Genomic DNA, 23418 nt, shown 5'->3' with positions numbered 1-23418 from the left:
TTTTGTTCTGGTCGTAATCTTCTAAAGTTAGATTTCGCGAATACCATAGATTCGAGGGGGTAGGCCCTGAGGGCCAGCAAATAAATCTGTCGCAAGTGCCATAAACTTGTCGGACCTTTGTCTGCCAACACTGCTAATGGCAGGATCGCCTGTTAGAAGGCCCCTTCAAGAACTACTGTACATTAAAGTTCTTCTGCGATCATTCGGTGGTCGATTCAGATTTTCTAGGGTTATTAATTTTATTTCTTTCTTTTTTTACGATCTGTCTCGCTAATGAAAGGTACAAGCTTCTTCACAAAGAAATCAAAAACAAAACAGATACATTTTTACAGCCTATATATATAGTATATTAGAAGATCTCTTGGTTATTTCTTGTTTTGAAGACAGAAATAAAAGCTTAGAGTATCTGTTTTGTGAACTTCTGTTTTTTTATAAAGAATACTTTTTATTTATATTTGTATACTTTCACATTTCTGCGAAGAAAAAAGAGGAAAAAATGAAATTTAAAGAAATTACGAATTTTTCTGATTGTTTCACGACTTTTGATCCACTTTGAACATGGACTAAAAATAAATGTAATAAAAATATAGTAACATAGTAATATGGAAATATAATAATATAATAATATATTAACATAGTAGCATAGTAGTATAGTGATATTATATATTCTTAAAATTTTAAATGATCTTGTATTAGAAAATTGTATTGCAAAAGAGAGTTATTAAAAAAGACAGGATTTATGGAGTCACAGAAATAAAAATTCTGCATAAACGGCCATAAATGGTAATTCACGAAGTCGAACAATCGTGATCGTTCAGCTTTCTCTAGTAAAGAATCAGGATGCTTGTTAATTGTTACGCAAATGCTTCTTCATCGTGGATTAATCGAATGTCGTGGTGTTTTGCCTTTAAGAAACAATTCGAATCGGAAAAATAACTGGCGGTATTTTCTTGTCAAAGGACCTATTACTGTTCTCGTGTTCCATTATTCTTTGGATTCTACTCATGAGTTACGAGTGATCGGTTCTCGTTGATCACCATCGAGTTCAATTCGATGCGATTTCTAACTGGGTTTTGGTTCAAGGATCGTGTTAGAAACGAAGGTGAATCTCTTAGATTTCTATTTAAACTACCATTTGAATATTTTGATATGTTTTAAATTTTCCTAAAGGTATTGCTATGTTCCATTTAATAATAAATTAATAATAATTTATATAATTTTATTAAAGAATCAAAAAACTATAATATATTTTTTTTTCTTTAGAAGAAATTAATAAATAAAACTGCATGGGGTTATTCATAGTTATTTATAGGAAGTTTAAGAAAACCACATGTGATTGGAAGAATGACATATGATATTTCAGAAACGCTAAAAAATAGTGTATCCTATCAATGCACTACAGTGCTTCTCTTGTTCACTATTTAAAATACCACTTTCCATTTTCATCATCATCATCATCATCACCATAAACACGTTCTCCATTTATCACGATGTTTTCATATAATCTCATTAATGATCAATGAATTCCGCCTCTTGTTTCAAGCACGAATAACCAGATCTTGAATCAAATAAAAAAAGAGATTCGTCAGGATCACGATGGAGTAGTGATCGAAAGTTTTTACAGTGACACTGTTGACGTTACGATGGACTGATTAGAATTGAATTTTGGCGAGGTTCAGCAGGATAAATTAAATTAGTTTTTGGACGAGGTCGGTGCACCATTCGGCTGACGATTGCCACGTAGATCGAATTGTAATCGCATTGCTGAATAAATGACAGTAAAACGTCTGAAATATTTCGGGTTACATCTCAATCAAACTGTCATTATCCATTATACATCAAAGTCATAGATCCTACAAAATATGCACCCATCAAAGTGTGAATATAATTGAAAAAATAATATTATTTTATAATATATATTTATGTACACGGAGTGGAAAATCATATTAATTATTCTTACTGTTTTCTCTGTTCTGTATCACATTACAGACCTTGTACAATTTTAATAAGATATTAACCACGTGTACGTGATTCTTGATTATTATATATAACAAGGCTGACATTTATTAAGCTCTCGATGCATCGATCTCACTAAATCATACGATAATGTTTCATTGAATCATTCGCGGTGTGTCTATTCTTATGAATGACAATATGGTCATTAATGAAAATACAATGAGGTCTGTGATGTATCGTAAAAAGTGTTGGTTACGATTCACTGGTCTCATCCGCGACTCAATATCTTTCGAGTTACAATACAAACACGTCTCGTAAGTTTCTTATCGCAATACATACTGTTCGTACAATGCCATTATTACCGATGAATCTTTAATTATTGACTAGAATGAAGCACTTTAAAGTGAAGATTTAATTATGATATATTATCTTGAAAAACTACCAAAATGAAGTTTTTTATTTTAAATTAGAAAAATGATTAAATCCCCTTTTTCAGATAAGGTAAATGATCCCACTCTCGAATATGTAAGGATATTATCATTTAAAGATAGTTATTTTTTATTAATATAGGAAGATATTTACATTAGATATTAGCTTCTCTAAGAAAAATGGCTATCTAAGGGAAGGAAGACCTACCCTTTTTATAATATTCGACTAATTTACATTCATAAAATTTAATACAACACTAAAAAATATTATTAATAAAATAATAAGAAATAAAATTTTGTCAAAATAGTTGTAGATACTTTGCACTTTTGGTATTGGTAGAAAATTTAGCTCACCCTAGAGAAAAATCTTAGTTACCTCAATGCATAGATTATCTAGATAGGAATGAACGATTTAGCAACGATGAAATCATTAAAAAGTGAGGAATAGGAGATTTGACGTGACCATTTTTGGATACCTATTTCTAACATCCAAATAAACTGGAAGGCTAGATAAATTTAAACAGGCGAAACACGAAGTTAATGCAACGCGTGTGGTCTCGTCATTTTAAAAGGGAAACTGAGCGTCATCTCGTACTCTCAGCAACCAAAGTGCATGATATTATTTACTACCGCGATAGTGGTTATCCTATGTGCACTTTACGCTTTTATTCATGTTCTCTATATTGCCGTAAATAACTTGATCCGGTTTCGAACAATATTCTATTAGCACCGTTCAACGATAATTATACTCATTTCAACCAAAAGAAAATAATTATTTTTTACAACTAAAAATAACTATTATTATGGAAAATTTCCGAAGTGGTTATAACATCTTCGTAAAAATTTGAAATTTCAGTAATTTAAGGAAAATTAAGTATCATTATGAAGTATATCGATTTTGCTTTAAATAATAATCTGTATTTTATATTGAAGATAAGAGGTAATTAATAACTGGAAAAAATTGTAATTCTATACACTAGCTTTTCATAAAAGATAAATTAATAAAAGTTTACTATGATAGTCCAAGTAAATACGGTATATATTTTTAAATTAGAAATGAATAAATTTTGCGTGGTAATTTACAATTTACAATAGACTTGGCGATAGCATTCGCAGACCAATTGAGCCCCATGGTAAATTAATGTGTCCGATAACGTGCAGCCGGTTATCTTAACGTTCGTATAAATTTCAAAATGTTACAAAGGGGCGATTGCGTGGCCGTTCTATCTTCCATTCGAGTGCAATGCGTAAAGCACAGCTAGATATCGTGAAACATAAAGAAGTAACTTCAGCATAGCGATCATTGCAATTTATAATGCGAACCGTGTCATCCATTACACCTTCTACGTTAATTGATTCAAAAACCAAGGGAAAAGACTGGAAACCGGAAGGGCAATACGTATCAATTTCTTAATTCAGTTTTTTCTTAAACATTTCAGTTATTTCTATAATAAATCATTTTAGTTCAAATTTTTTCCTTAGTCTCACGTTTTAGTCCCTTTTCAATCAAATTTATTATTTCTTTAATTTTAGTAAAAAATCAGAAATATGTTTTCACTTCATGACACTAACTTTATTTGACTAATTTATTTACCATAACATATACTAGAACACCCACGCTGCTTATTAATATATTTTTCAACTAAAATAAAAATCACAGGCTGAACAGAGTTGAACTTACAAACGTACATTCTAATTTTCACCGCAGACATTAATAAATGTACGAAAGATAATATAAATGATTTCACTGACAAACTGATGGAAATAGATAATAATCAGTAACAAGAGGATTGATAAGGTCTCCATTAAGAGGTGGTATTGTTTCTCAGCATCAAGAATGCGAATGCGAGCGCCACACGTGCGGCGAAAGATGCGAAAAATGCTGTCCAATGTACAATCAGATTCCGTGGAAACCTGGCACAGCTGCGAAGGGCTTTCACTGCGAGAAATGCAACTGCAATGGACATGCAACCTCCTGCAGATATGATCAGGATGTGGCCGACAGAAGAATGTCCATGGACATTCGTGGGAAATTTCGTGGTGGTGGTGTCTGCATTAATTGCACAGTAAGCCCGAATTTCAAAAACCATTCGCCGTCCATATCAAAATTTCTTCTACCAAGGAAAAGTACTCTAACCGTTAATTAAACTTACATTGGCTATTACTATACTATTTATAAAATATAAGTTGGTTGTAAGTGTTAAAAGTGTGTGTCCACCTAGGAGGGCAAAAAGAATGTGTACCATTGGAAATTGGAAATTCTTATTTTGAAACCTTCAGTAATGTTTTTGTTTGAAAATAATGAAAAAATGTAAGACATTAGTTAATAGGGTAACGTATACAATTGTTGATCTCGATAGCAATGATTGATCCTTTCTCTAAAAAAGTACGAAATATAATATAATGCGGTTTTTAAACGAACGGCGGACCATGTAGAAAGCCGCAATTCTAATCTAGTCTAGTCAGTATCGATATACGTTACCCTTTTATCAAGATGTTCTTTTTGTAGGCATTTTCCAATCACAATTATTATTTGAAGCTTTATTAAAAACTAATAATCCGACAAATTTGTATATAATATTAATATTAGATTTTCCTTGTAATAGGGTGAATTTTTTGAAAAATTAATCTATAAGATTAATAACGACAGTATAAAATTAGTCTAAGGAATAATTAAACCAGAAACAGGTAGTTTTATTATAAGCATCAATATTAATTAAAAAAAAATAATTCTGTTTTAGGAGCACACCGCGGGTATCAATTGCGAGAACTGTCAAGTTGGATATTATAGGCCGAACGGTGTTGCACCTGATGCACCAGAACCTTGCATACCCTGCGATTGCAACGTTTATGGCAGCACGGGTTACTGCACTCCTGATGACTCTTACACGCACATGGGAAAGGTAAGGCACATGTCGCACAGACACATGATTGCAATCGGTAATTTAATCCTTTTACACCGTTCAGATAAGTGTTATATTGCACTTTTGTATGAACTGATTGGACTGTAAATTGAATTTAACCCTTTCGCTGCGGTATTCATTCTGTCGTAATCCGTGACTAAGATTTAATTAATAATTTGTCTATTGTATGTTTATGTGAATATCTAGTAAAAGGGACAAACAAAATTCAAATGTGACATTTCCAAAATTTAACATGGTATCTATTTATAAAATTATGTATGCAGTAGACTCTCATTATATTGCCACGTGAACGATTTGTCCTTAATATAAATTTTTATGTATACTAGTGCCACGTTTCCACTATTATTTCCCTTTTCCTCTCCAATTGAAAATTTGGAAGTTTAAAAAATTTTACCTCTCTACAGCCGGCTAACAGCCCCATCCGTAGCAATATAACAAGAGTCTACTGTCAAGAAAATAATGTAAAATAAAAATTTTAAGAAACAAAGTGTCAATTTATAGAAGAAAAATGTATTTATCGATTGGGATTTCTCCTATAAACACCGATTGTGTTCCAGGTAGCAGGTGCTTGTGAATGCAAATCTGGTTACTCCGGCTACAAATGTGACCAATGCGCGGCTGGATATCGTCAATTTCCAGATTGCATGCCCTGTCCTTGTGATTCCCGAGGGATTCTACCATCTCACGATTGCGAGGGTGATTGTCTGTGCAAGGCAAACGTTGCTGGTGAATTCTGCGACCATTGCAAACCAGGACATTTTGCTTTGACCAAAGAAAATCTTGACGGTTGCCTTTCGTGTTATTGTTTTGGCATCAGTAATCGTTGCAGCACAGCAAAATTGACTTATTCTTCGGTGAGTTTTTATTCATCTGGCAATTCAATAATTTGAAAATTATTCACCGTGTTGTTAATAAATATATCACTGTTAAGTTAATTGCTAGAACTTGGTATATTAATTAAACTTGATATTTTTTTATCTGGGCTCAAAAAGTCAATTTCTCAAATAATTTTGAAAAACCTTCCCAAAAATATAATTAAATATTTAAGTAATTCAACGCATTAGTGCATTAACGAATTAACAAATTTTTGTTAATTAAATGCAGATATCGTCATTAGAAGATTGGTTAATTACCGATATGAATGCGTCCCGTGCAATTATTCCAATTTTGGACACAGACAGCGGTTGGCTGACGGTGGCAGCCTTTGACGTCGAATACGATAGTCCATTCTGGTTGGCTCCGCGAATTTATTGCGGTAATCGTCTGTCATCGTATGGCAGCAATCTTACTTATTCTGTCAGCTGGGTCGTTATGCGTGGTGATACCAGCGGCAAACCGACCACGGGACCCAACGTTATTCTTGTTGTAAGTACACGTTGAGCAATGAATGCATCAGAAGGGTGAATAAGTGCAGTTTTATGTCAACATCATAGTTAGCAGTATTTTTAAACACGTACACTTTGTACTTGAAGACATTTTCATATAGTACTCAACGGTTTAAGATCATTAATAAGTATATTAACCCTTGAATGATGGTGGATGGGGCAATCGTGATTTAGACATCTGAGATATTTACAACGGGGCATTGATTAAAATTAAAATTAATAGCAGAGCCTGAGTTAATCGTAATCCAAATTTATAAAATATAATAGTAGTAATAATACTAATTATTTTAATATCAAATATTATACTTTAAATAGTAATAATATTAATAGAAATATTATTAATGATAGTACAGGATTCAGACGATGACACTGAATACAAATTTGAACTTGAAAAATAATCAGTTAATTAAATTAATTCTAAAGAACAAATGACAAAGTTAGTAAAAAACTATTAAAGATTCTAAAATTTGATGCAAATCTCTATTAGCAAGAAACAATTAACAAACTCATTATCCATAACGTAGATCATAATGATTAATATTTTTTTTGGAATTAATTTCTCGTTCTGGTTTCCTCTTAGGGTAATAATGGCATGCGAATTGCTCACGGCGAAGAACAGTATAATGGTCAGGAAGCTGAGATTACTGTAGCTCTACGTGAAAATGGCTGGTATCATGTGCGCAGTGAGATTCAAGATATTCCTACCAGGCAGAGGAGAACCGAATTTCGCGGAGATCCTGTTACCAGGATACAAATGATACAGGTGCTCGCGGATTTGAAGTATCTTATGATAAGAGCGCAGTATCATACTGAGCAGATCGAAGGAAGGTATGCAAATTAAATTAAGTATTACTTTCCATTTCCTGTTCCTCAATGGAGAATTAAATATTTTCGAAAAACCTCATCGTGTTTCAGTTTCCAGTCTGCTACTTTGTCAATCGGAGAACTCGTGTCCAGTGATGAATCCAACAGTTTCGTTGAGGTTTGCGAATGTCCTGAAGGATATATCGGACTTTCTTGTGAAAATTGCGCATGGGGATACGTAAAAGTGATAAGGAATGAATCAGATCATCAGGATCAACATGTCTGCGTAAAATGTGACTGCAATGGACACGCGAGTACCTGTGATCTTGTGCTTGGAGAATGCACGGTAAGTATTTCTATCTTGCTTTTTATTTATATTAATTTATTCGTTGGTATGATAAAAACGAATTAAAATGTGTACATAGTAAACTCCCGTATATCGCGTATTTCTCCCGATGTGCGCTTCTGCAAACCAATACTAGTAACGCTCTCTGGTGACGATCGATGAAATAAACGAAACCGAAAATTGCATTTTTTTTTGTCAAATAAGCGACTTTTATGATCGGTAAACGCATTTATAACATTCCATAATCACAATGAAATTTAATTAATAGCCTTTTAAATTAGTTAGAGCGTTAATAATCAAAACTGAGAAAAATTGTGCTGCAGAGAACCATCTTAACCATCTAGCGGTAAAACGTTGGAACTGATGAAATTAAATTTTTCTTGTTTCTTGTAATTCTTGATATTTTTCACCAGTCAGAATTTGTAAGACGTCTTATAAAATTAGTATATTCTAAATAATAATAGTAAAATTTATTTAGAACATCAATAATGATAAAAATTTAAAATACAATACGACGCCAACTTTGAAATGTTCGAATGGACCGCTAAGAAAAGTTACTCCACGCCATCTGCCGGTAAGATTTTACCACTTAACGGTAGAGCTATTCTGTAGCGTACTCTACGATCCAGAATATTTTAAGGAACTACAACGAGCTAAATGATCGATGGATCACATCGGTCGATAAGTAAAAGAAGAAGGAGACAAGATCGTTTCATCTATATACCTTTGCTCACAAAGTAGACATTATTATAAATGAAAATTATAAAAAATTCAAGAAATTTTCAGTTCAATTTTAACACAAATCATGTGAACCACATGTCCTAAATATCCAAAAACTCTTCCTTTTTCAGCATCCAAAATTCTCCATTGCTGGGCTTCTCTATCTCAAACAAGTTACATATTATTGTAAAAAACATAATTTTTTAAAGATCAATTTTATCGATCCTCGCTAAATAGCGCTATAATATTCTTCTCAAAGCTCCCTCTTTTATTAGTAAAAGAAAACCAGAAAATTTTACTTGCGATGGTGTACAGTAGATTCTTGTTATATTGCCGCAGATGGGGCTGCAGTCGACTGTAGGGGCGAATTTCAAACTTTCAGTTCGAAAAGAAAAGAAAAGATAAAAATGTATCATTTTTGTAGGCTGAGATGTTGGAACAGTGGCACTAGTATACTTGAAAATCTGTATGGAGGATAAATCGCTCACGTGGCAATATAACAAAAGTCCACCGTAATTGTAAAATATCTCAAATATCAATTTTACACTCTGTTCTTTTTTAAGATATTTTATTATTGTAATATTACATGTTCCATAGTCCTGTGAACACAACACAGTGGGTCCTAAATGTGATCGCTGTGCTCCTGGTTTCTACGGTATCGCTCTGAAAGGAACACCAAATGATTGCAAAAGATGTGCCTGTCCATTGTTAAACGAATCCAACAACTTTAGTCCAAATTGCCAGCTCGATGATCCCACTGATGCTGACAGTGGGTACGTGTGTACCCAATGTCCAAATGGTTATACGGGTGATCATTGTGAAAGGTAAATAAAAATCAGTAATGAATAATTGTTAATACACATTTTACATTTAATAGAAAATTATTTATAAAATTATATTCGAGAACTTTATTTAACGTACGCTGCAAGGATACTAATTTTCAAGTTATAATTGGTAATAAATAAAATAGATGTTTAATTCTATTTTTTCAGTTGCGACATAGGATTTTTTGGAAACCCTTTAATTCCTGGCGGTACTTGCGAACCGTGCCTTTGCGGTGGCGGTCCTTGTGATCAGGAAACTGGACGTTGTTTAGAGTGTCGCGGTAACACAGAAGGTTGGAAATGCGACAAGTGCAAGCTGGCTCATTACGGAAATCCCTTGGAACAGAATTGCTTGCGTGAGTATCGTCTGTTACTTCTGGTTCCCCATTTCGTCGCCATTAACACGCGATATCTCGTGAATGTGAAACGCGGACGTAAAACGTTCATATCTTCTGATTATTATGTACTTTGAAATATTTTACACGACTTATAACATACACAGTACATAAGCTTTAAAATCTTATCTTGTTTGTATTATTATTGCATACTTCAGATAGCCCACTATTGTTTATTGCATTTCTATATCTGACAATGTCTTGAAATTATAAAGATTAATTTTAATAAAACCCTACAGGCTATTTTCGTCCCTTTAACATTAATCTTTGCCAATAAAGTAAAAAACAAGTGTTAAATATTTTTTTACTTTTATATCAAACAAAAATTGCATAAAAATTGGTATTCATTGCTGCTTAGAAATAAAGCACTTAATTTATTTCTTAAAATTAAGAAATTATCCACTAAAATTTCATAAAGGCCTAAAAAGTACACAATGAATTATTTGTAAATTTAAAAAATTTACATTGTATAATTAGAGGTCATCAAAACAGATAAGTGTCCTATAAATTCTTAGCATGATCTTTATTGCCTCTATATCATTCAATTAATTTACAATTTAGTATTGAAAAAATGAAAATTTTATTGTTCCAGCCTGTGAATGCGATCCTCTGGGCAGCAGTTCGGTCGAATGCGATCAGAGGAGCGGTCAGTGTCCCTGTATGCCTTTGTTCGAGGGTCGTGACTGTTCCTCTTGCATCGAGGGTTACGGAAACGTGACTGCAGGTTGCCGGGAATGCGACTGCGACGTGGGTGCCCTCGACGAGGTCTGCGATCCCGTAACCGGTGAATGCAGGTGCGCGGATGGCGTCCTTGGCTTCCGGTGTGATCATTGCGACGTCGACCATTACGGCTTGTCCGAGGATGGCTGCAAAGGTGAGTACCGTTTCTGAATTTTTATCATCGATACGTTTGCCGCAAACGGTTTACATGTGGTCTTTTCGAAAGGTCAAGTCCAATCTGTTTGATCACAACAATTTTTTTATTTTAATTGATGTCATCAGAAACACTATAACAGAATACGAGTCATAATTCGTACAACAGGATGTGATGTAAAAATGATAAGCAGACTCTGATCTTGGGGAAAAAAAACATTAGGTTATTGAACTATGCTAATATTTCTAGTTAGGTAAAAGAATTCTTTAGAATATGGCTAAGATGAAGTGGAGTAAGTTTTCAAACAAGGCAAGTGCATTTATCGCTCATATTAGAATAAAAATAACCGGTATATACACTTGCCCCGTTTTCAAACTTACCCCACTCTTCCTTAATGGATATTTAAAAGGTTCCATTAATTAATATATTTGCAAAGTACACATTAAAATTCTGGCCCCTGAAACAAAGATAATAGTACAGTGCCTAATATCTCTTGTTTATGATTAAAAATGGTACTTTCGGTTATCTTTTCCTTAAACATTTTTCCAGTGTTTGGATATCGGTATTATTTGCATCCAGTTAAATTTAAAAACGTGTTAGCGGAAGAACCACGTTGACTCAGTGTGGTTAGTAGATTCCACAGAGACGTTAAAATTATCAGGCTGGTAGATCAGTTAGCACAGAGGCTCCCATAAATCGTAATCATTCGGCTCGAGGTCGAAATGTTCTGGTAAATGTGCTCGAGGCTCTCCTCAGCTTCTCTTTCATCGCCGATCTAACCAGGAATCGTGGCAGTTGCGTAATCCACGGACACGAGTGTCCAGAGTTCCCGTTACTCGAAAGATCGATCGATCCACCCATCGCAAAGTATGAGATGAATGTAGTCACTGTGCCGTTTGCCAGCCTTTTTTCTGCCACGTTTTTGTCATTGAACAGAGTTCGTTTTAGATAAATCGTTCGTACTGTTCCAAACAATCGTAGTATATACATTTCTAAGTAGTTGTGAAGGAATGAATGATCGTGTATATGGAGATTTGGTATGATAATGGGGTTGTTAGAGTGAGGGACATTGTATTGAGAGAAAGTTTTGGCAGTTATATGACTTTTAAATTGAAATTTTGATTAATTTGAGTTTAAAATGATAAATTAATATAGGAAGTCTGATACGATTTCATGACAGAAGAGTATTATAAAATGGCACGTGTAGCATATCAAATTAAAGCTTAAAATTTACCAAATGTGGCTACATAAACATTTCATTAATATCTTAAATGAAAATCAAAAGAATTTACAGCATAGTTAATATTATCCAACTTTCAGTAGCTTATTTCTCAAAGTAATGAATGAATTTTCCGTTCATAAGGGTTATTTCTCATTGACAAGAATAATTACTGTTGTTCGACATTCTTTCTCTTCTTTTAACACGTAATATTGTACCCCCACGCGGAAGAAAAGGAATTTATTGGCTCGCATTGCCGCAATTTATCCGGAGCAAGAGAGTGCGAAATCGAATCCTTATTTACGATTAGTCGAAATAGCGGCGAAGACATCGTATCTCACAGGTACTTCGAGATACGGGGACAGATATCGCAAGATATGGGGTACCAGCTTGCTTTAGCTCATTCCAGCCAAGCCACGAACGACTTGTCTGAGATGTTAATTAACTTCCTGCGAGAAACACCACTTCCTTAATTCTCGCCTTCGACTGATACGCTTCGTTTAACCTGGACCATTTCGATTCTGCTTTATACAGACACTATGATTAGATGCCTAGGTATTTTCATCTCTCCTATAACTTTTAAAAAAAGTGGCACCTCTTTATAATTTTGTTAATCCTTTGATCGATTTCATCTTGACTCAACCAGTAAGCTAATAATTCTTCTAATCCGACAAAAATTCTCTTATGTATAGTGAAGAGAAACCATTTTTCTAGTAAACTATAAAATATAACTATTTTAGTTTAATTTTCAATTATTGTTATTTGCTATTTGCCTTTTATAGAAAAATTCCAATTTTATGACTACTTCAGCACAATTTCTAATTTTTCCAATTTGCCATAATTAAACAAGATTTCTTTATTAAAATCCTCGAAATCATAAAAATCCTACGAATTTATTATTTATCCATTGCACAAATGAAAACGCAGCGATAAATAAACAGCAAGCAGCTGTGCACCACAGGAGCAACGACTTCATGTTGCAAGACAAAGTTTTAAATAAAGTTTACAGTCTCTTGTATATATTACATTAGCCTGCCGTATAAATGTATCTTTGTGTGCAAGTAAGTTAACAAACAACCCTATACCTGCCATATTGTACCAAGCAGAAGAATCAAGATATCAAGCAGTAAGGTAACAATGAACAAGTTCCACACAGCAGGAACAAACGTGGCACAAGAATCTTTCTGAACCGTGTATCGGTTTACGTTTACGGAAATGATCAAAACGTCTGCTCTCGCATTTTGCCCTTTGTTGCACGACTTTATACGCTGCTCGTAGCATAGATTCCACCCTGTCTACCATAATGTGCACGCGAATCGTGGCTAGCAGATAAACAGAGAACAGTTTCAACAAAGTATATTCATATTACTGCTCGAGGCTATGATCTTGGCAACTTTTCGATTGATCCGCTTTTCAAAAGACACGCAACCAGGGTGAACCTTATGGTCGACGTTCGTGCAACTTTCTTGATTGTTTGCCATGGGCGTTTCGTGAGGAAACGACTGCATATTTGAGAGAAATTTCTATTTTTTAACGGTAGAGCGATGTGGTTGTATCGATGAAGTTTCATTTAATTACTTAATTTAATTTTGCATCACTGACCACTGCCAAATTAAAAGAACGAGAAATTTCTAAATTCTTCTCCTTTTCTAACGCGTTGCTTTGGATTTCGCGATAAACCCAAGATTCATTCACCGCTTTCGCGAACATGTCGACAAACACGATCAGACGTGATAAGACCGTACGTTCTCTCGTTTGAAATTTATTAGATCGCCATCTTCTCTGCTGTCTGTCGATGTCCAATCTCGAGTTCCTCGCACTTTTCTCTGACAGTTCGATCTCTCTGCTGCCACGAAGACGATAAGATACTTTAGCGGATCGTCGATAGATGCCCACGCTCGGTGATGAGAACCAGATCGCACGAGGATATTGCTTTGAATCTACGATCCTTGGATAGGATAAATCCTGTTCTTTTTTATTCCCCTGCGACGATATGGGTACTCAATGGTGAGACAGGTATCTCTTCATAGTGATGTGCAGGATGAGGGTGCTGTTGATTCGACAGTGAGGTGAGATAGAGATGTCAGTCTTCATGAATTGATATTCTTTCATCTGTTCAGACTTTTTTATGTACAATATTGTTTTATTTGGGAAGTTGTGGCCATCGGAATAATTCAGTACTTTCATCGTTAGTACTGTTCTTAAAGACCTAGGTGAAAATAAATCATTTTTTTGAAATTTTTTTAGTGAAGAAATAATATATTTTTAATATTTTCTAACTCATTAGTTAGTGAGCTCGACAAACTCCCCCCTTGATTTTTCTAGGATTAACCCTTAAGTATGATGGTAGAGTCAGATTCGATCCTGTCAAAATTAAATCCATAGTTTTTCTATTTAAGAATATTTCTTTTCCACTCTTTGTGGTTCCAATATAAAATTTTCTCCATTTCATATTCAATTTTGAGTTCGTTTGAAAATCACAAATTTTCGACTTGTTCTTGAACTTGGCAATTCAATGAAAAACATTTGGGCAAGAAATGAAATTTTCTGCAGAAGTATCGTTTAAAATTGCCACTAAGTCATTTCTTTCGCGGTTCCAAAGGGGGGAAGGTTCAGAAGAAAAGACGAGCCTCGATTCTTGAACGCCTTATCGATCGTACTGCACGATAAAACGTCATTCCCTTTTTAAATCGCCGCCGATATACAATACGAAGTGCCGGCGATCTTCAGGCCCGATAAGAGCCTGTGTAAGGACCCTTTATGGACAGTGACACGGAGGCGACATTTCGTGGCTGTTCTTGCTGCCGCCTCCTCCTCTTCCACTTCTTCTTCTTCGCGCGCTTTCCGCTTCGTTCAGCCTCCCAACGTTTAGAGTCCTTTTGGTCCTTTCGATGTTCCCTGCAAAAACTCAACGAAACCACGGAATGCTGTCTCGAATTCTATTCTCTGCTGTATAGCTTTTCGATATCCCGTCATCCGAGTATCATTCTCTTTTCATTTTTCAATACAATGTCTATTATAAATGGTGAGTTTCAATTTGACCCGATTTCCTGACAGAAAAGAATTACACAAAGTATCACTTATGGCACATGAATTTAATACGTTTTCTCCCAGTAACTTATAGATGTCAGCGGCTAAAGATCCAATCACGCGATATCGCGTGTCGAATGATAGTCTGGCATGAGCAGGAAGTTCAGAATGTACCGGAAACGATACACATGACGGGAAAGTGTTAAAGCTTAAAGTTTGAAAAAAAAATACTACATAAGCTTTGCATTAATATCCTCGGTACAAAATGGCTGATACTAATGGTGATATCAAAGCAAAGTTTTTTATATCGTGCCTTCGCATAAATAGTGAGATTCAATTTGATGACTAAGAAACCTGTCGAGCTAAGATTTCCAGGAAAAAAATTATTGAATAAACTAAAGGTCCACCCGTTACACGTTCAGCCCACGCATTCTAGACGGTGAGACTAGTACGGTCGGTCAGGTGGGTATATAAGGAGTTAAGGAGCAAGCAGCAAGGAAATAAGGAGCAAAGAGGAAGAAGTCAGCCGGTCGAGGTATCTGATGGGCCGATTGCATCATTAGCGAGTATACGTGCTTGCTAGAGAAAGCCAGCCACTCTTTTTAGACGAGAAACAGGCAAGTAAAGGGAACAGGGGCGAGGAAAACGATCGAGAAACACCAATTAAATCTGATAGGAACGGCTATTCCGATATTCAGTGCAAATGACGTACGAAATCGATGCGTTCTGCACGGGACAAGCGATCGGGAATCGATCGAGGAAGCTTTCAATCTTCGATCTTTGATAATAATCGTAACTATTTTCAAGCGAACGGGACGATCGTTCTTGCTGATAAAAGCGCGGATTAAAGAGCTGCACGATCAGGAAAGCGAAGTGGACTGATAAGACGAGATAGACACACGATTCGAAAGAAATTGAGATGATAGGCTTTTGATACGTGTTCTCACATTGCTTGATTCTCTTTTTCCAGAGCAGTTCAAGTACACCTGCTTGAGAAAGTGAATATTTCTATTATTTAAATTAAATTATCAATCACAGTGTTTAATAAATTTTTTTTCCATATCGAGTATTTTTACACCCACTCAAAAATCATGATTATTTTTAACAAACTTTAAGCTTTAATTTAATATACAAATGGTATTTTGTGAAACTTTTATGTCATCAAATTTTGTTAGACTTTCGACGTTTCAATATTCATGTTTATGAGAAATTTACTGCCTTTTATTAAAAATACTTGAACAATATTAGCTTTATTTTTGGTGATAAATTGTAAACCGAATGATACAAACATGATAAAAATTTAAATTCCACGCAAGGGTTAAATATGCATCAATCCTTCATCTATAAAGTTTCACTTGGATAAAATTGAAATCTACAACTTCCCGCCATAATACTCTGTATTTCCCTTGTTGCGTATCCATTGATTGTAAAGGTTTCTCTAGGTAGCCTTTCGCTGAACTTCTATTTAGAAATGGCCATAGATACGCGCGAGCTTTCATGCGTGTAACCACGACTAAAAGCCATTCTAGCACCTGCGGGTGGTCCCCCGCATACCGCCAACTTGTAGCCAATCAATTTCCGTACATCCTGGCAATTTCCATAAACTGGCCGTTGATCTCGGTTAAAGGCAACGCTGTTTCCTATTGCTCTCTTCAACTAGCCATGCGTATACACACGCGCTTAGCCACTTTGTAAAGATACGGATACAGCTCTGGTCGCAGTAAATATCCGTTTCCTTTTATTTCTTCTTGAGCATTCCATTCATCGTTACACGAATCGCCAGAAGGCTATTGATTCGTTCAGTTGTCGTTTATTAATTCCACGGGGATCAATTGCAATTTGTTCTACCGGTTGTTGGATTTCAAGAAAAAAAGATAACTATTGTAGGTATTTTGGTGTGCAAATTAATAATGTGCCTTTTCCTTTTTTAAACTGAAGATTTATTTTGGAGTCATAGTAACTTTAATTATTTGTTTGCACACTTAATATTTAATGATAACTGATACAAGAAATTCTTTATTTTTTTAATGCTTTCAAAAGAGACGTTCAGGGTTTTTTAATTATAATTTGATAATTAGCAAGTTTTTAATTTAGAAGTTTCAAATTTCAAACTTTTTGTTTACTACTTTAAATTACTAATATACATATTTAAAATAATATAGATTAGTCGTTAACTTGTTGAAAAGCTCAGAATGAAAATGTCAGTTGTCAGGTGTCAATGATTCCTTCAACACCCTTAGTACTACTGAACGTGTTGTGAATCTATGGTTTACGAGCAAAAGCAATTGACACGATGCTCGTTTGAATTATTAACTCGAACGAAAGCCAGTCGACTATTACGTTATCTCTCATTAAGCATGGTCGTACGATAAAACGGCCAATTGAAGTAATAGATAGCAGTGCATCCTTTGCTTGGGGAAGATATCGGATTCAGAGGCTAATAATTCGATTTGTTATCGACACGGAGGCTGCAACAGTAGGCGAATGGATTTAATGTTTAATCAAGATTCATGTGAAACGAACAAAGTAATGGTATTCGCAATGAGTATTAGTGCATTTGCCCTGCAGGAATACCGATTAAATCGCTTTCAAAGCATCTGAACCATGTCGAGAAGAAGTAGTAGTAAGATCACGCTGTTATTCATTTCCTGTGTCGTTCAGGATTATTGGATAGGTAACAAACTGATTTTCGAGACACTGGTTTAACTTGTTAATTAGCTTGGACGAGTTAATTCGTTCCTCGAACATAATGATACTAGTGCAATCTATTCGTATGTTTGCTTGTGCATTCTGTTTAAAAATCATAGACCATAATTGAAGTAATTGAAATATTTAAAGGAAAGTTGTCCTGTTTTTATATTTTATACAATCATTAATTATGTAATATAGTTTATCCAAAACCTCATCAAAATTGTTAATAGTAATTAACAACTTTTCTTTCTTTTTATATCTTGACAAGTATGTACAATAATAAATCATGCAAAACAATATTTTATAGAATTAGAATTGTCCTAAAAAAATATTATGCAGTTTCAAAAATCAATATGGAAAATTACTTACATGGTTGTCGATAGACTTATTTATTTATTATTATATTATAAAATGAAAATTTGTAATTTCAAATTTTTCAAATTAGTAAATAGATAATATTTATTAATTCTCTAATTTTTTATATACGCATCAGGTTTCGATCAATTAATTTTCATAATAATCTCCACCTAAATGTAATTTCGATCATTGGTATTATTTACAGAATGATCTGATAGAACGTCCGGCAATAATTCGTTCGATCGAGAACATTTATAGATCGTTCCATTGTCCAGTTAGATCCATGTTCGCATTTTCCTCCATCGGACAAGATTCTCATTACATTGTTTCAACGGGCTTGGAGAATTTCAAAAGAGCCCATAGTTACGTGGCATATCTTGCCTCCTAGTGCTTTCGCCTCTGAACTGTACGATTTATATCCTGACTGGTAAGCCGCGATTTATGCCCAGCGTAGTTTCACTCTGCCCTTCGTCGTAAAGGCCGTTTTAGATATCGACACTCGATGCTGCTGCAATTTGCCGATAGATATTCTGGATGCATTGTCTTAGAAACGAACCCTTAGGGCGAAAAATTTGCTTGAAATTCACTTTTGAGCTGATTACCAGCTGATTATAGAATGTACGTGGTAATCCTAATAATAATGCTTTCAATAAGCTTATGGTCGGTTTAGGGGTAGAAGATTGTTAAAAGTTGCTGTTGAGAAAGTTATAGTTATTTCAAAAATTTGTTACTTAATTATGGAACATGATTTTTTAATTAATTATATCAGGATTATAATAAATTTCTCTATACCCCATATTGGAATAACAGAGAAATTTTTATGATCCACGTGCAGATGATAGCAAACCGTAATAGGAAGTAATAAAAATTGTAAAGATTAATCTTGAAGTAAACAATAAGAGACCATTCACTTGTCTTTTACAATAAATAAATACCCCATAAAATATTCAGGTTTTCCCAGCAGTTTTATTGTTCTATTACCTGGATTATCCCCACTGTAGGAAGCTTTTCAAAAAGACCAATCCGAGAAACTGGAACTCCTCAGGAATTCAAAAAATATGAATTATTTATGACTATAAATGTAAAAATTCGAACAGATACAAAATGACATTTATCAGCTGTTTGCATAAAAAAAATTTTAATCAAGATTCGATATCACAATACGTTTCCTTGTTAAACAGATAATTAACTATGACATTAGGAACTGCCGGAACATTGATCTTGGCTATGAAATATCAAAAAGAATTCATTTCTACAACTAATAAATTTCCGTAAGGGAAATATGTGTGTCTCTGCAGACAGTTTAAGCAACCCTCGTAATTCAATCGCAGCTCGTTAGATTCTGATCAGATATCTATCGGAAAGTAATACCTTCGATCTAACCGTGTGCAGTGGTATGAAAACAAGGCCTCGATTGACCAAAAGCTCGATCGACGAGCAAAGGGTCGAAGCTGAAATGTTACGGTGCACCGTTTCGCTTGATTTACCGTGGTAGAATGTAATAATGCGATTGGACGACGCCCACGCGTCGCGACGGATACTTAATTTACGGGGTGGTAACGTAACACGCGTTACTAGAAAATCCACCCACGCGAAGGTGGCGGGCGCCGTTCGAGGGTGGCGCACAGTGGCATGGAATTTGGATTTTGATATTTTTTTTTCTCCATCGAAACAAATGTTTCCTACAATATATTTCTCGTCGCGGACAATGTGATGTGCGAATTTCTAAAAATTTTCGATTTTTAAAATGTAGGAATCTCGGAAAGTATCTTGCGTATGTTATTTCTTTTGATTGGAAAAAATTTTTTTGTACTTTGTATTCGAAGTATTTGCTAGCCTATCATTGTTCGAGAGACACCTCTAGACCACTTGCTTCTGGCAACAACGCACCCTATAATCCGATAATTATTACCTGGAATGCAAGTAAACCGTGTCGTGCGAATAACAATTGACTAGGTGTCGTCGTGGAAAGTAATAAAGGGTCAGGTAATCGAGGGAGCACGCTGGCGTCGTGCCAAGAAGGATAGGTCAAAACAGGAAGGTGACTACCTATTAAAGGCTTTCATGTATACGTGTTCTACCTGCAGGGTTCTTGCAAATTTTTAGGTACAGTTTGATCACTGGAAAATTTCCAATGATTTCAACTTTATTTTGAACTCGTTAATACTTATTATAATAATCGTAAATACACTCGCACTTTTGTTTGTGCTTCATTAAAAGTTTCAACTTTGTTACGAAATATTAAATAATTACGAATTACCCCATGAATTACCTTGTAAATCATTCATATTTGAGATTTTATGGTATTTATTCAAACTTCACAATTATTAATGAATCTGATGATTTTTAGTACCGACCAGAAATCAGTTCATAAATCCTTTAATATAATCATCGTTAATAATTCATTTATCCAACTTCATATGTGTTAAAATTAGTTCAAACATTTTTAATTTTCATTTATCATTTATCATTATCACAGATAATTAATATGAGAATGATAGTTTCCAAAACGAATGAAAGAAAGATTCTCAATTTGAAATAACGTTTAAAGTCAAAATTTTCGACTACCATGGCCCATGAGTTTGCCTGTTACAACCTGCCTTTCATTGTTACTAAAACTGTACGAAACTGCGTGTTACTTTTATACCCACGAAGGCACAGAGACGCCATAAAACTTAGCTGGCCAGATAAATTCAGGCCATTCTATGGAAACCGAAATGAGTCACGTTGCTCGTTGGCCTTTCTTTCTCCTTGCTGTTGCAGAAAGTTTGGAAGGTTTTGTCAGCAAGCAGCATAAACACCCTGTAAAACTGTCGGATAAGAGATTTACGATGACAGTGTTTGCCTCTGTTTGCCATTGCTCGAAAAGTTTGGCAAATGAAAAATATTTTGCTGGTAATAGCTTACGGGGCAAGCAGAAAAATAAAGACAATTGTTCCTTGTAGAATTCTCTTTCAGTATGAAAAATAATTTTTAAAAATTATGAATTGTTTTCAGTCGACTCTTCGTTATGCAAATAGAACATTTCATTCACAAGTTTTTTCTGTCGATTTACATTATTAAATTTTATTTTTTAATACCTCGATTTTAAAAAAGGATTTCAAGGATTTATTGCTATTTCTTCTGTAGCTTAAATACTGCAATTTTCTAATTTGAGTGAATTGAAATATTTATAGCAATATGATACATTTTTTTTTATTGCGTATGTAATGGGTTTTTATAAAGTATTACTTTGTATCTGTAACAATTTGCACTGCAAACATTTGTTATTTAACATGTAGCTTCGTAAATAATAAGTGATATTTTATGTAAAAAATCCCTTGATGGGTTAATTACAAGATCGCAGTAAAGTGAAGTGATAAATTCTGCAAAGCGGAATCGAAACCAATGATTTGAGAATCACTGAGATGCAGTTGGATAAGATGCATCGATGAACGATCCATTTGTAAGTGAAACGGTATACTGGTATTAAGTGATATACAATTATTGCCTCGTATTAATAATTACTGATTTGATGAAAACCACCTATTCGCGTATGTTTCATTTATAACTGTCCTTCAGCAATAATTAACAACAAAGTATTGATGCAATTAATAAAGTTTTTTGAAATACAATTTCTTCCATATGGCGTTAGCTGTATAAGTCTTGAAGAAACAAAGTTCTATAGTGTTGAAATCATTGTTGCAACATCATGTTGACCTTTTCATTGGATATAAAATGAGGCGGTTTGACGCGTGAAATTGAAATAGGTGAAAACTAAATTTGAAATGTCACTTTAGATGGCATACTTTCTCATATCGTTCCTTTTAAAAAGCAAGGCTGAGAATCAAGAGACGATTGAAAATAATATTTCTACCTATGGAGTTGGAGAAATTGTACAAACAGAGGTTGCATATTAATACTCACAATCAGATGGTGGATGCTAGGTCGTTGAAGACCTCACCTTACAGCACAAAGAATAAAAAAAGATAATTGTATCGATGATCGATCAAGATTTTTCATTTAATTAGATACTTTGATAGAGGGTGACGGGAAACGAATGACGTAATTAAAGAGAGAACAATCAGGAATCAATATTATCTGGAGATATCGGCTTACCTTCCGGCAGATCTACCGGCCTGCCGACCTGCAATGATTTACTCCGATCGATAATCTGATATGCAAATTATATTCGTACGGTAGGGATCGGTTACCTGTACCGCAATCGACTTAAGCGCTCTCCACACGGAATATTTAAAACTGGCTTGTATCGGTTAATGTATGCGTTTTGTAGCCATTATACAATGGTGCAGACACGTTTCTGGAAAAGTTGTTCGAAACGGAAGTCATGATACACAGAATCGATGGGTTAACAGGTTTCCTGAGGGAAGAAAAGAAAGTATTTGAAGCTTATTTATTATTGATAGTAAGGAAGAAGATCAATTTTTTCTTTAAAACTATTAACAGAAAAATAATGTAGATATTTATAAAATGTTGGATATAATTATGATTAATAATTAGGCGAAGAATTATATCAAAATTAGGTATAATCTTATTAAAAACCAAGAATAATGTTTTTTTCAAATTTGTATATTTTGTACACAGATTTAAAAAATTGAATAATACTGCATCAATTTTTAAAAAATGATCTCGTTAATCACAGGCATCGTTGTCACGCGTTTTTTCACATTTTTCCTTTTCCATGGGGAACATCTTCTGGTGCAAATATGTCAACACTGTAATAGGATGCGTGCCGCGATTTAAGACATCGTCAAATATATGGGTATAATATGTAGATGATGGCGCGAACAGACCATCGTCGCCATTCGATTTTCTTCCTTTTTTTATTTTATCCTCGCATCCGTTTATAAAATTCAATATATGATAGTGTGATTATTAATTGTTTTAATTCTCTTGAATTTATCGAGATACCATTAGTAAATTAAATTTTTCATAACACAATTATTTGATCAAGAAGATAACATTTTATTGCAGATAGTCAGATTACTTCATGAAGTATTTCTTATTTAAATAAAAATATTCTCAAATTTACTTATCCTTAATTACTGGTATTCATTTATATTTTTTCTTTCAATTTACTTTGGAGAATAGTCGGTCAAGAATCGGTTAAAAAGATATTTTACCAAGAACTTGATTACAATTCGTCGAATTCATCAACGATCTTGTAAAATACCACTCGCGAATTGCATTCGACGATAAGTCAGAAGAAGGCAGACTGGAGAACGAACATAATGCCTCTCTCTGTATGTTTTATGTATGAGAACAAGATTACTCGGGCACCACCCACTTGCTAAGTGCTACCACGACCGATTTCTGCTCCAAACAGCATGCTTGATCTTGAACCGATCTCGATTCAATGTTTCTGAACGATTGAGATTAATAGGAAAACAAGAAAGTTGAAAGAATTATTTCATGAAAGTAGATTCAATTCTTCGATGAATAAAAATTAATAGGTATAACATTTT

The 23418-nt window shown here is 34.3% G+C and overlaps 1 protein-coding gene across 3 annotated transcripts in view; it reads left to right on the top strand.

Annotated features, from left to right (window-relative positions):
* The window catches only part of wb (wing blister), a 118777-nt gene that overhangs the window by 42139 nt on the left and 53220 nt on the right, over positions 1-23418 (top strand). Inside the window, exons 5-13 of one of the 3 annotated variants that reach the window (XM_034339793.2) lie at positions 4214-4450; positions 5126-5287; positions 5866-6162; positions 6413-6673; positions 7274-7521; positions 7609-7843; positions 9161-9387; positions 9556-9743; positions 10375-10656. In XM_034339793.2, coding sequence (XP_034195684.2) covers positions 4214-4450; positions 5126-5287; positions 5866-6162; positions 6413-6673; positions 7274-7521; positions 7609-7843; positions 9161-9387; positions 9556-9743; positions 10375-10656 — 2137 coding nt within the window. Of the gene's footprint in view, positions 1-4213; positions 4451-5125; positions 5288-5865; positions 6163-6412; positions 6674-7273; positions 7522-7608; positions 7844-9160; positions 9388-9555; positions 9744-10374; positions 10657-23418 lie in introns of those variants that run through there. The other 2 variants (XM_034339794.2, XM_034339795.2) reach the window with 2 other exon arrangements.

The sequence above is a fragment of the Osmia lignaria genome, chromosome 10 (genome assembly GCF_051020975.1).
Source record: "Osmia lignaria lignaria isolate PbOS001 chromosome 10, iyOsmLign1, whole genome shotgun sequence".
Lineage (NCBI taxonomy): Eukaryota > Metazoa > Arthropoda > Insecta > Hymenoptera > Megachilidae > Osmia > Osmia lignaria.
The sequence above is the reverse complement of the archived record's forward strand: the minus strand, read 5'-3'. Positions and strand labels throughout refer to the sequence as shown.